Below are 14,533 nucleotides of genomic sequence, written 5' to 3'. Positions count from 1 at the left end.
TATTGCTTTGTTTGAGGGGCGGCTCCAGAGGGACAGCACTAGAGCTGATAAAACCGTAAAAGGGGGCAAGGTTTCAAAAGCGGGAAGATGGTAATTAGTAGGCCTTGGTGTGTGTGTGTGTGTGTGTGTGTGTGTGTGTGTGTGTTCTAAAGACGGTAGAGTCGTTCTCTGCTGTTAGACATCTCATTAGTTTGAGCTGCAGCCAGAGGCAGACAGGACAAAAGCCGAAGAGGCAGGCGGGGAGAGTTGTCCATCTTTGTTGTCTCTGGAGGGATTGTGAGGTGTCGGACATGCAGCCGCTGTGCGCTGTTGACGAGGCACACGCACCTGCTTTTCCGGTCACCGTGCTGTGTGTCTCTTCTCACAGGCTCCCCGAACAACAAGTCCATCAATGCGCTTCTGATGACCATCACAGGTATGCTAGGCCGTTCTGTTCACTGTGCTGTTCCTCTGGGAGTTCGGAGAAGGCTGTCTCCCGCAGATGGACTGACACTAAAACCTCCGCTCTGTAGAACTCAAGTGATAGAGAGGTCGGTGCCTCCTTGGCCATCTTCCCCCTCTGTGAAAGAAGCTGTCCCTGTGGACAGATGTCCTAAACATTTGGATTCAGAAAGTGACGTAGGAAGGTGTCACATTGGAATTCCATCCACCCGCTTATGGAAGTCCAGGGCAGTTAGCTTGTTCTCTTGTGCCAAACTGGGTCAGTATTTTCCTGAGCACTAGCTAAAGTAGTTGGGCACAATTAAGGAACCTGTTATTTTAAAAAGTTAGTTATTTTTTTAATTCAGCAAGATGTGTGACTCTGATTCCAGTAAGATGACCCAGTTTACAAGAGCCAAGCCACACCCAGCCATGGGTTGGCCTTCTGAGAGCCGTGGCGGATAGCATCCCTGTACCTTTGAAACAGCGCCATCTTGGCCCTCTCTTTCCAGTGTGTTCATTGACTTGAGTGGCTGGAGCATTAAGAAGACTGTGTGTTCTGTTATATTGTTCTTAACCTTAGGTGCCCTATATATACACTACTATATATACACTGCAGTGTCACACCATTCAGGAAGGGATTTTAGAAAAGTAGATACCAGTTAGTTTGAAAATGCTGCCTGAGGGCACTTCCTTTATTTTCTGTTTCTCCCCAACATGTTAAGACATTGGGATGATATTTTGTCTTACCTGGCTAGAGTTAGGGATCATATTTTAACATGAACCTGTTCTCTTTATGGCTTCAGGGTTTTTTATTGGCGGACCATCCAATATGATTAGCTCGGCTATTTCTGCAGACTTGGGTCGCCAAGAGCTGATCCAAGGGAGCAGTGAGGCTCTGGCGACCGTCACGGGAATTGTCGATGGAACTGGGAGTATTGGTGCTGCTGTGGGCCAGGTGAGAACAGCATGTGCTTGCTGGCTCCCACGGTAGGTGGCGCTCTTGTGCTGTGAACTACTGTGCAGAAAGCCCTGAGACCTAATATGGAAGGCATCTCACATGGCCATAGAGTGTGTAGCTACCTCTGAGTACTGTCTGTTTCTCCATGCCTAGACATCTGTGACTGGTCCCAGAGGGTGACTGTATGTATCCTGTAGCAGAGTCGTCTAGGAAGCAGAACTCCACAAGTCTGCAGACGTGCAGAGATGGAACCTGTTGAGCTGTAAATTCCTCTGTGGATGCTGGAGAGGCTCTAGGCTGGTTGTTCTACTGTAGTAGTCAGAATGACTTGAAGTTTGCTGGTTTGCCTGACTAGCGGGGTGAATCCCTGATAGCTAATGCTTGTGGTCAGCGAGGGACCAAGCAATGAGGAAGAGTAGACTGTCTTGATGTTGTCCAGCCATGGAGTGGATGTTCATCCGTGTCTGCTCGCTGTAGTAATGCAGGCTCCATGAGGGCAGCATCCTGGTTCGGTTCCCCCGCAGCCTTACCCGGCCGGTACTGCTGCCAGCACACAGGAGACAGGCTGGTTCCAAAGTGCTGTACAGTACTTAGGATATTTGACCACTAAGGGACAAAAACATAAAAAAGTTAATAAGGGTAGAAGAATTCCTTCTGTGTGCTCTGAGGTAGAAACCACACAGGGCCACTGTCACCCATCCAGAAGGTTCCATGTCTGAGGGGGTGGCGAACAAGCATGTTATTTTATACACTTAGGTATTTTCGTGTGTGAGCCTATGTGTGGGGACATGCATGCCATGCAGCACATGTGTAGAAGGCAGGGCAACCTGCCAGAATCTGTTCTCTCCACTCTGTGGGTCCTGGAGCTGGAACTCAGGCCGTCAGGCTCGGACGAGGGCCTTACCCGCTGAGCCACCTCTCTGGCCCCATTGCATTGGGTGTTTAGATTGTTCTCACTAGTGCTCTCTAAGTTAATCAGGTAGGTAATTGTGATTAACATTGCAGTCATTTTACTTGGAATTTTCTTTTTTCCTTTTTGAGGACAGTTTCTCACATAGCCCAGTCTGACCTTGAGCTTGCTGTGTAGAATAGCATGACTTGAGTTCCCGACCCGCCTCCCGAGGACTGGGATGATAGACTCTGTTACCGTGCCTGACCACGTGGTTTAGTCCCGTCTGTCTCACTTGTCAGTGTTCCCATCCTAACGGTAAACTCGGGTCACTGTCGGACTGAAGGCTAAAACCCCGTCAGCCTTGCCCTCAGCCGTTCCCTGGGCTGCTCCAAGTGGAAGTGTTGCCTCTGCCTTCCCCGGGCTTTTCAAGAATTGGTTGTTTTTCCTCCTGGTTGCCAGAGCAGTTGGTACATGCCTCCAGTCAGGCAAGTGGGTCAGGAATGAATCATTCTTAACTGTGCTCATCCCTTCTCTTGGGGATTTTTGTTTGTTTGTTTTTGTTTGTTTGTTTTGTTTTTCCAGATGGTCCTGGCTGTCTTGGAACTCAGAGATTTGTAAACCTCAGACTCAGAGATCCGCCTGCCTCTGCCTCCTGAGTACTGATATTAAAGGTGTGCGCCACCATGCCTGGCCTCTTGAGGAGTTTTGAATGGTTTGCCATTGCCTCACAAACTCTGAAGGCTAAAACCCCGTCAGCCTTGCCCTCAGCCGTTCCCTGGGCTGCTCCAAGTGGAAGTGTTGCCTCTGCCTTCCCCGGGCTTTTCAAGAATTGGTTGTTTTTCTTCCTGGTTGCCATAGCAGTTGGTACATGCCTCCAGGAAACACCTATTGCACATGATGGCCGACTTGCCAATCTGGATCTCTGGCCTCTGTACCAGACTCTGCGTTCCTTGAAAAGCAGATTGTTCCAGACTGAGTGTGATGGTGTGCACCTGTAATCCCAGCCCTCAGAAGCAGCAGAATTGCTTTGAGTTTAAGGTCGACCTGGGCTATGTAATGGCAACCAGGCCGTCCAGGGCCAAAATGGATCAAAGATCTAACTTTAGGAGCTAAAATTCTGAAATTCTTTGAAGAAAACATAGGGACAAATTTGATGAAAAATACATAAAAATGGCTAATATAACACACGGGAAGAGTCTAATAGCCTTAGTAGGGAAATACAAATCAGAACCACACTGAGATTGACCCTCCTTCCTACTGAGGATGGCTATAATTAAAAAGCAGGAAATAGAGGCTGGAGAGATGGCTCAGTGGGTAAGAGCACTGGCTGCTCTTCCAGAGGACCCGGGTTCAGTTCCCAGCACCCACGTGGTGGTTTGCAACTGGCTGTGACTCCAGTTCCAGAGGATCCAGTTCCCTTTTCTGGCTTCCACAGGACCAGGCACTCACGTGTTTCACATCCGTGTGTTCAGGCAAAATCAGAGCCTTCCATTGCTGGTCTGAGCATAAACAAAATGGTGGAGCTTTTGTGGAAAATGTGGATATTCTCCCCCCAAAAAAATTAAATATGCAAAAAATGTGGGTATTCTCCCCCCCCCCCCCTGCCCCCTGCAAAATTAAGTATGCAACTATTATATGATGTAGCATGGTACTCCTGCATTATTTCCCCGTCTCCCCAGCTGAAAAGAAGGACTAATATTTGTATCCTGGGGTACATTACAATATTTTTCATAGTAGATAAAAGGTGGAAATAGGCATCCAACAAATGAATGGATTTTAAAAAAATGTGCTATATACATTCAGTGGAATTCTGTTCATCCATGAAAAGGAATGAAATGTGATGCGTGCTTACTGTATGTTTGAACCTTGAAAATTGCAAAATTTAAAAAAAAATTATTTACATGAAATATCTACAGTAGGCAAATTCACAGCTTTAGAAAGTAAATTAGAAGTTATTAAGTCAGGTATGGTGGTACGTGCATGTAGTCTCAGCACTTGGAAGATTAGGACTTCCAAGAGGATTGCCACAAGTTCAAGGCTGTCCTAGACTAAGGAATGAGTTTGACCAGCCTAGGCTAGAGGGTGAGACTCTGGCTTTGGGGAGAGGAAAACAACAAAATAGAACTTGCCAGTGGCTAGGGTTGGGGTGCTATGATTCACAGAGCTTTTGTTATAGATAAAAATGATGTGGGAATAAGTAGCTGTTGTGGTTGTACATCATTGTGACTGTAATTGATGCTGCAACCTGTGTGTTTAAAAATGGTTACTATTAGGGAGCGGAGAGATGGCCCAGGGGTGAAGAACACCCACTGGGTAATCAGGAGACCGATCGGGATCCTAGCCTTTAGGTGACAAGCTGGGAATCCTAGGCTTACCTGTAACCCCAACTCTGAGAGAGCCATAGACAGGAGGATTACTGGGACTTGGTGGCTTCCAGCCTAGCTGAGAAAATCTGATCCCTGTGTCCAGGAAAACCTCAAAAGAATAGGCAGTGTGGTGGAGGGGGACACCTGATACCGTCTTCCAGCTTTTACGCCTAGGCACAAGCTCACATACCTGTGCATACATGGACATACATACACTTAAAAAAAATGTAAAATGGTAATTTTATGTTAGGTATTCCTGTAATGGGGGGAGGGAGAGAAAGCTGGGTTAAGTGCTCTTAGCTTCTTTTCAATAATTGGAAATAAAGAGAAAAGCCAGGGGGTTGGGCATTTAGCTCAGTGGTAGAGCGCTTGCCTAACAAGCATAAGGCCCTGGGTTCAATCCTCAGCTCCAAAAAAGAAAAAGAGACAGAGAGAGAGAGAGAGAGAGAGAGAGAGAGAGAGAGAGAGAGAGAAGCCAGGTGTGATGGTGTGCGCCTTTAATCTCAGCGCTTGGGAGGCAGAGGCAGGTGGATCTCTTTGAGTTTGAGGCCTGCCTGGCCCATAAAGTGAGGACAGCCATGCTACACAGAGAAACCCTTTCTCAAAAAAGCAAAACAAACAAAAGAAAGTAGAGGGAAGGAGTTATATTGTGGAAGGTTGGTAACATAGTAACCCGGTGAACAGATAGCGTGGTTGAGAAGGGCGCAGGGCATTTGAGGTCACTCTCCTCGACTTATCAGCTGCCAGCTGCTGAGGCCTACCCAGCAAGACTGTGCCTCCGAAACACTGAACAAGGGAAACAGAAAGAGAAGTGCAGCCTGGGGAGCTGGCTTGTTCTTGAAAGCATCAGCTCTAAACCTTCCACCAGGAGATGAGGAGGGAGCAGGAGGCACTGAGGTTGCTGTTCTTCCTCTGAAGAGCAAACCTCTGGCATACAGCTCCTTCCGCAGTTCTGTACAGAATGAGCCGGTAAGAAGATGCACACGGAACCAGGGTGGCAGGCCAAGCCTGTAGTCATTACCAGCACTCAGACTGACAGCGTGAGTTCCAGGCCGGCCTGGGCATGGTGAGACCCTGCCTCAAAATGGGAATATGTCTGTGGAAGAGCTTTGTAAACGACAAGATGTTATTGAAACCCCAGCTCCTGGTTTTCCAAAGTAGTCCTGTCTAATCTCCTTTTCAACTACTTTATCGCATTGATTTCTATTTTATGTGTATGAGTGTTTTGCCTTCATGAGTGTGTGTGTGTGGTTATCTGGTGCCTGCAGAGGCCAGAAGAGGGCCTGGCTTCTCCTGAGTGACAGGTGATTATGATTAAGAGTAGCCAGGCTGCTAACCGTGGGGCCATCTGACTCAGCAAGCTCCTGACCCCCGTTTTCTTGAGGCAGTCTTACGTAGCCCAGGCTCTTCTCAAAGTGGCTATGTGGTAGAGGATGACCTTGAACTTTTGATCCACCTTCTAAGCTCTGGATCACAGCCATGCCCTACCATGGTCAGTTATGTGTTGTTGGGGGTCAAACCCAGGGCGTTGTGAACGTTAACTAAACACTATCAAATAGAGCCATATCCCCAGCCCTCATCTGGTTAATTTATAAAGAATTTATCATAATTTCCTTTTCTCTTTTTTAGTATCTGGTGTCTTTGATCCAAGACAACCTAGGATGGATGTGGGTTTTCTACTTTTTCATTCTCATGGTAAGCATGTGCTTTTCTTTAACCATTTTTCCTATTTAGGTCAGAACATTTGATTTCATCACTACTTGAAACCAACAAAATTGCTGATTCCCTTTAAAGACTTTAGGGTGAAAAGTAGCATTTGATTAGGCTGGGAAGACTCATTTCTTTTCTCAAGGAGCCCAAAGGCCCTGAGTTTGCCTGTCCCGATCTGAGACTAATGAGTGTTGCCATTTACAATTGCAGAGAAGCAGGAGGCTTACTCATACCTCGCCAGCCATTAATCAGTGTGCTCCTCTGGGCTGCTGACTGGCTGCTAAACAGGGCTGGAGAATTCTGCAGCAAGGCACCAGTGTTACAGAGAAGGGAGCTCTAATTAACACCGTCGGCAGGGGCAGGTGTTCAGCTCCAGAGTCTTGGCTGAGATGTTGGGCTTTCTGAGAAACAGCCAGAAAGGCCCTGCTTCTAAGATGCTGCTTTCTGTTGAGAAGGCCTGTGACATATTCTGTTGTATTGTTGAGGGCACAGTGCTCATGTCAGGTCAGCTTGAGCTCGTCTGCGGATGGCTTAGCCTTGAAACCAGGCGTCCTAATTGGCCACTGTCACCTGACTCTAAGCAGCTGTCCTCCGGCCTGTCCCAAGGAGGAACAGGATAGGTCAACACGAGCAAGTCCCTAGGCTCTCTTCTCCAGCTTCTAATGACTCAGATTTGGGAGGCAGAGGCAGGAGGATTTTGAGTTGAGGGCCAGCCTGGAAGACTTTGTCTTTAAAGAAAAAGTACATTTGCTACCAGGATCCATTTGTGGGCTAGAGCTGCAGCGTGCTGAAGGCCCCGAGTTCAGTCCCCAGCCCCGCAAAACGAACGAACGAACGAACGAACGAAAAGGAGGTGGTTCAGTAAAAGTCCAGGCTGCTGCGCAAGCCCTTTAACCAAGTTCGATACCCAGAATCTCCATAAAAAGCCAGGTGTGGTGCACCTCTGGGACCCCAGAACTCCTCCTGAGAGAAGGAAGGCAGAAACAGGAAGATCATCCAACCGCTTGCCGGCCAGCCAAGCTGTAGCAGTAGCTCGTTAGCAGAGATGTGAGCGCCTACCTCAGCATGGTGGAAGGCGAGAGCCAGCTGCTCCGAGATGTCCTCTGATCTCCACACACGTGCTGTGGCGTCTGCACCCACACACCCGCACACACACCCGCACACACACCCGCACACACACCCACACACCTGCACACACACCTGCACACCTGCACACACACCCACACACCTGCACACACACCTGCACACACACACCTGCACACACACCCGCACACCTGCACACACACACCTGCACACACACCTGCACACACACCCACACACCTGCACACACACCTGCACACCTGCACACACACCCACACACCTGCACACACACCCGCACACACACCCACACACACACCCACACACCTGCACACACACCTGCACACACACCTGCACACACACCTGCACACATGTGGGTGCTCACGCTCTCCCCCCACTAAGTAATATATTACAAAATGAATAAGAAGCCTTGCAAAGACCTGCTAACTAGAAGGAAGTACCTGCCGATGTGAGACTACCAGAACTATTGAAGTGAAAACCCGGATCTGCCGTAAGGAACCCGACGTTTGCCAGGTGTGGGGGCGCACACCTTTAATCCCAGCACTCGGGAGGCAGAGGCAGGGGAAGCTCTGTGATTTTTGAGGCCAGCCTGGTCTACAGAGTGAGTTCCAGAATAGCCATGGCTGTTATATAGAGAACCCTGTCTCAAAAAAACAAACAAAAAAATAAAAAATTAAAAAAAGAAAGGCGAAGCCCAACTTTCTTCTGGGCTCTAGTAACTTGTTTTGCCTATGGTAGTGGCATACTTCAGTTATTTATTTATTTATTTATTTTTGACAGCTGATGTGACATTGTGTGTTTGTGGTTTTAACTCTAATTTTCAAAAGTAGTTTTCTAACTCACCGAAGACAGACAGCTTTCTTTCTGTGATGTCAGAATGTGTTTGCTCAAATCCATTGCTAATGTTCAAATCATGGTGCTCTACCAAAAGTAAGTTGTTGATCATTTTAAAAACTTTTTTCTCTCCACAGACAAGTTGTACAATTCTGTTTATTTCACCGTTAATAGTGAGGGAAGTGTTCTCTCTTGTGCGAAGGAGACAAGCTCACATACTGAGTGAGTGATTGGTGCCCATGAGAGAATGGACTGGGACGTTCACGGGGGCCTGCAGGCCTTCAGTTCAGGCGTGTGGCGTCCTACCAGCCCCGACGGAACCTCAGCTCGTCAGGCGTCCTGCCTACTGCCCACTGCCCGCGACACTGTCGAATTATTTTTGTACACTACAGCAGTTAGGGACGATTTTTTATTATATTTGTGAATGTACTAAAAGGAACCTGCCAACCTCTTCCTCGGGCTTGTCAGCTTATCCTGTTAACCGGACATGTTTGGGTCCTGGGCTCTTGTTCGTCAGCCTTAATTAAGGGCTCAGTGAACAGGAGGCAGAGTCATGCAAGTTGGTTTGAGGAGAAGACCGCCGGGTGATACTCTGAAAGCCAGTGTGCAGAGAGGGCGTCACCATGAAGACATGAATCAGAGCTCGGGCCAGATGAAGCTGCGGCCCCACCTTGGACAGAATGCACCTTTACTGAGGCTGGAAGATGACGGCACTGTGCTTGTGGCTGGGTCACTCTGTGGCTTCTGGAAGTCCTCGTCCTCTCTAGAATGGTTGTCACCTTGTTCTCCAACTTCACTGACATTTGACTGACTCCTGGGAGCAGTCTTCTGTTCATGAACTGTAAGTTATCTCGAACATTCCAGTGTGGAGCTTTCAACCTCAGATTTACAGGCTGGGAACGGCAAGACCCTCCGAGAAGCCTTGCTATGTAGCCTTATTCTTGGAAAATTGGTCCCTGTCACAGCCGGGCTCCTGGAGTTACCTCAGAAGAAGACTAGGATTAGAGACAAGGCAAAGACTCTTTGTTGCAAGGCTGTGCAATGTATGTATTGAATCATGGTAGTGGATTGTAAGGGCCTGAGGCCTGACCTTTTTAGAAGGTGGTAGTGTGTATGTCTTCCAGACTGAATTCTATATGAATCAATACTTAAGGGTCACTCTGTACATACATTTTAAATTATGTAAACAAACTAGGAGGAAAATGTGCAATTTTGAGAGACACCTAATTCACATTGGGTTAGGGAATGTTCTTGCGTTACACTCCAAAATATGTGTTGACAGACTTGTTATTTAATCTCGAGGACTTGTGATCACTTTACGATTGAGTCACTGACATAAAGGGAAAACACAAAACATAGGAAGGGAGGGGAGAAAACCAGCTTTTGTAATAAATGTCCAGCGGTTTGGTTATTTAATCTCTGCCCAAGCTTTGCGTTGCCTCTCGTTCCTTTCCGTGGTACTGGGCTGGAGCGTGCCCTGCACATGCCCAGTGTGTGTCTCTGTGGCTGCACTGTGCTCCCAGCCCAGCTCTACACTTAAGTACGCTGGGTGCCTTTGGCTGCCCAGCATTACTTGTCACTGGCCAGCAGACAGCCCACAGCCTTGCCAGGGGAGCTGCTGCCCAGCCAGCCGTAGGTACTGCGAGGCCTCATTGCCGTGAGGTGCTGGGAAAACCCGCCCTCCCCCTCTGCAGCAGGCTGCTCGGTGTGGTGCCTGCAGATGAACGCTGTTGTTACTACCGACTCTCCTCTTCAGCAGGGTTGCGTCTTCGAGTTCTCACACCAGCCCGTGCCGCCTTTTCCAGCTTGTTTCCTCTGCCTGAGCACCCCCCTTGACTTCCCTGTGCTTCTCCAGGCTCTTTCTGAAACGGAGTTATAAACACTCAGAGCTGCATGAAATGATGTTTTACTCCCTTGATCTACTTCTGCCAACCTGTGAAGGAAGTAACTATAACAAATGCTTAGGAGTTCACCATACTTTGTTTCTCTGGAAGAAAAGGTCAGGGCCTAGGGAGCTGGCGGAGTAACGTGCTTGCTGTAAAAGTTGAACAGCTGAGTTTGGATCCCCAGCACCCACATGAAGAGCTGGGGTAGCGACATGTGCCTGAAATCCCAGCCTCGGGAGGTGGAGACAGATGTAGCTGAATTAGTGAGCTCAGGTTCAGGGAGAGAACTTTGTCTCAGAAGAGCGGAAGGCTGGAGAGATGGTTTACCGGATTAGAGGATGCTGCTGGCTGGTGGCTCTTCCAGAGGATCCAGGTTCAGTTCCCAGAACCCACATGACAGCTCGCAACCATCTGTCTAACTCCAGTCTCAAGGGATGTGTGGTCATCTTCTGGCCTCCACAGGCACTGCGTGCCCACATGGCACTTATATACCTGTAGGCAAAACACACATACACATAAATAACAAAGCTTAAGAAAGGTGGGGGAGGTTGATAGAGGAAGACAGTGCTGACCCCTGGCCTCCATGTGCTTGTGCACCCACACACGTATGCTCACATACTAACACACATCAAAAGTGGGGAAAAGGCCACGGTGAAAGCGGGTCTGGAAATGGATCTTCTGTCAGTTAAAAAATCGGAAAAAAAAAAAAATTAGAGGCTTTTATATAGTAAGATAAAGAACTATTGGATGGGAAACATTTTGCCCTTCAAGTGTGTCACGTTCTGGAATGTAAAAATAGTACTTACATATTCCTTAAGTAAGAACTTAGGAAAAGAAAGAAAATGCCTTCCTGACAGCTAGGTGGAAGGACGAGAGTGTGGCAATCTGTTTCCACGGTGCTGCGCTGGTACCCAGGGCCTCTGTGCTGGCTCCGCGGGTGCTCTTCCACTGAACTGCACCTCTCGCCCAGGGTGCTTCCTGGTTACCCCGGTGGTCTTGGAATGAACTGTGATCCTCCTCTGCCTCCCGAGGGCTGGAATGACACAGGAACCACCACGCCTGGCTACAGAGGCCTTCACTTGTGCAGACTAGTTTTTCTGACTAACTTCCTGTTTTCCTTTCCTGTTGCCTTCCTGGCTCTACCACCAACTTCCTCCTTAACTACTGAGCTGGGTAACTAGGCAGGATGCTTGCCAGGGCTGCCCTGCTCTGCACCTGCCATTCTGCTGTACTCACCAATGACATCATCAGTGACACCTCCTCTTACCACCCACGTGAACAGCATGTGGGCTCATTGGGAGCCCTCCTGCCTTAATTCCTTCTGGTTTTAAAGCCCTTCCCTTGTATTTGACTCTGGTCAACCTTTTCCCAGGACTTTGTTTGTTTGCTTGCTTGTTTTTGTTTTTTTGAGACAGGGTTTCTCTGTAGTTTTGGTGCCTGTTCTGGATCTCACTGTGTAGCCCAGGCTGACCTTGAACTCACGGAGATCCACCTGCCTCTGCCTCCCTAGTGCTGGGATTAAAGGCATGTGCCACCACCGCCCAGCAACTTTTTTTTTTTTTTTTTTGGCCCCTTTCTTATCTTTGACTTCTAGAGCATTTTAATTTCTTTTTAATTTTGGGGTTTATATGTGTATATGTTTGTTCATATATTTGGTGACTGTGTCTTCTAGGTTCATGTGTGTATATGCATCTGTGTGTGTGTGTGTGTGTGTGTGTGTGTGTGTGTGTGTGTGTGTTTATGTGTATGGGTATGTGGAGGCCAGAAGCTAACATTGTTTTCCTTGATCACACTCCCATCCTATTTATTTAAATTGATTTTGATTTTATGAATATGGATGTCTTGCCTGCATGTATGTGCATCATATATTTGTAGGATCCTTGGGAGCCAGACGTGCCCAGAAGTCTAGAACTGGAGTTGCAGACAGTAGGGAGCTGCCATGTGGGTTCTAGGACTCGAACCCGGAGCAGCCAGTGTGTTTTACTGAGCCATCTTTCCAGCCCTACCCATCTTACACTGGCTCTTCAGGCCTTTTTCCTGTCTCCACATAGGCCAATCTGGCAACTGCTTGCATTAATTGGTTTGTTTGGTTTTGGTTTTTCGAGATAGGATCTCTCTGTGTAGCTGTGGCTGTCCTGGAATTTCTTTAGACCAAGCTGGCCTTGAACAGAGAACCGCCTGCCTCTGCCTCCCAAGTGCTGAGATTCAAGGCAAGCACCACCTCTGCCTGGCACATTGTTTTCAGTGTGTAGGGCGTAAATCTATCTGTATGGAAATATGAAAGACATCTATTCTCTTTAGACCAAAATGCATGTTTTTTTTTTAATATATATGTGTGTGTGTGTGTAGGTATGAGTGTTCTGTCTGCAGGTATCTCTGTATACCAGAAGAGGGCATCAGATCTCAGTATAGATGGTTGTGAGCCACCATGTGGTTGCTGGGAATTGAACTCGGGTCCTCTGGAAGAGCAGTCAGTGCTCTTAACTACTGAGTCATCTCTCCAACCCCAAAATGCATGTAAAACAAACAAACTATAAAAGCACACACACACACACACACACACACACACACACACACACACACACACACCGTTTTGTTGCAGCATCTTCTTGCAGGCTCATCCGTAGAACTTGGCACACTTTAAACCCCAGTGAGAAGACAGCCTCTTGTTGAGGTCTCGCCCCGTTCACCGAATCTCTCCGAGAGCCCCTATAGATCTGTCGCGCACACTTTTCCCTTCTTGTCCTAATCTGTTCTTCCCTCAAATGCCTCTCTCACTCTCAGCGTCCTCAGTCTTCACTTTCCTTCAAGCTCATCCAGCTCCATTTAGTCCAAGAACCCCGTGCGAGCCTCCCCCACCTTGGCTGCTTCCTCAGGCAAACCCACCTTCCTTGTATACTTGGTGTGTCAGGCTCTTGGGATATCGTGTCCCTTTTCCTCCAAGGTGAGACCCTGGTGTGCTTGGTGCTAGGTAATGCTGCTCAGGTTGGAAAAGTTGGAAGGGAAATGAGAGTGGAGGGCGGGCAGAGCAGGCCATGGCTCCTGGACTTGCAGACTGGCCCTGCACTGCTCACAATAGCTCTGCGGCGGTAGCCGCCTACACCATCAGGTTGCGTGGCTTTACACTGCTGTCCTCCTCAGCTCTCAGGATGACATTACTCAGCAGCAGGGACAGTTTGGGGCTGCAGTGGTGCTCTGGCAGCCTCTTCAGTACCTGTTATTCTCTGGGCTGCCTCTTCTCTCCAGCCTCTCAGGCTTCCTCCCACTCGGCCCTTCCTCTCCTCCGCCTCCCGGTCACTCCTGCTGGAGCCTTGCAAAGTCCTTATCTTAGGCACAGTCAGCCAGGCCTGCTGTATCCTGATTGTATGCCTGATTGTATCCTCTGGTTGCTTCTTGTCATTTCCTCAATTCAACAGTGAGTGTGGCCACACGTCCAAGGACAGGGCAGCTGTCTAGCAGGTTCTCTGACTTCCTGATTCACCTTTCCACACTGCCTCTTTGGAACTTTTAGATACTATCTTAGTTATCTCCCACCCCGCCCTCTATTGCCTGGAGCATTTCTGGCGAGAGTGCTTGTTTTAGCATGTATCTTAAATCAGATTAAATGTGAAATACTAGTGTTAGTGTAGAATAGATGGGACAAAGCTCTTAGCTGGGAATAGATGTACTAATTATACATAGCATTTATTTTTAGTTATATGTTACTAATGGCATTTTAGAAGCAAGAACCTCTACAGAGGTTGTTCCAGGGAATCCAGTGTTCTCTTCTGGCCTCCATGGGCATCAGGCACACACCTGGGGCACAGACATATCTGTAAGTTGTGTTGGTTAGTTTTTGTCAACTTGACACAAACCTAGACATCTGGGAAGATGGAATCTTTTTTTTTTTTTTTTTTTTTTGGTTTTTTTGAGACAGGGTTTCTCTATGTAGCTTTGCACCTTTCCTGGAACTCACTTGGTAGCCCAGGCTGGCTCTGCCTCCCGAGTGCTGGGATTAAAGGCGTGAGCCACCACCACTGGCGCGGAAGATGGAATCTTAATTGAGAAAATGCCTCCATCAGATTGCCCATACATATAATATGGGCAATATATACATATACATATCTATGTATTATGTATATGGACAGTCTGATGGAGGCATTGTCTCAATTAAGATTGCCCATATATATATCCCATATTACATATACGGACAAGCTGATGGAGGCAGATATATATGGCCAGGTGGTCCTAGATTATAGAAGAAAGTAGCCTGAGCCGACCAGTAAGCTGCTCTCTTCCATGGTCTCTGCTTGGTTCTGCCCCGACTTCCCTTTATGATGGACTATGACTGGGACATGTAGGTTAAATAAACACTTTCAGTCATGGC

At 47.9% G+C, this 14,533-nt stretch overlaps 1 protein-coding gene across 1 annotated transcript in view; it reads left to right on the top strand.

The window, feature by feature from the left end:
- Nucleotides 1-9,697, top strand: part of Slc37a3 (solute carrier family 37 member 3) — a 40,196-nt gene extending 30,499 nt beyond the window's left edge. Inside the window, exons 11-14 of the mRNA XM_059257019.1 lie at nt 203-415; nt 1,227-1,378; nt 6,269-6,334; nt 8,419-9,697. Coding sequence (XP_059113002.1) covers nt 203-415; nt 1,227-1,378; nt 6,269-6,334; nt 8,419-8,511 — 524 coding nt within the window. The 3' untranslated portion in view covers nt 8,512-9,697. The remainder of the gene's footprint in view (nt 1-202; nt 416-1,226; nt 1,379-6,268; nt 6,335-8,418) is intronic.
- Nucleotides 9,698-14,533: the final 4,836 nt, after the last annotated feature.

This window comes from Peromyscus eremicus, chromosome 3, assembly GCF_949786415.1.
Source record: "Peromyscus eremicus chromosome 3, PerEre_H2_v1, whole genome shotgun sequence".
NCBI lineage: Eukaryota > Metazoa > Chordata > Mammalia > Rodentia > Cricetidae > Peromyscus > Peromyscus eremicus.
This window is presented reverse-complemented; position numbering and strand designations above follow the sequence as displayed.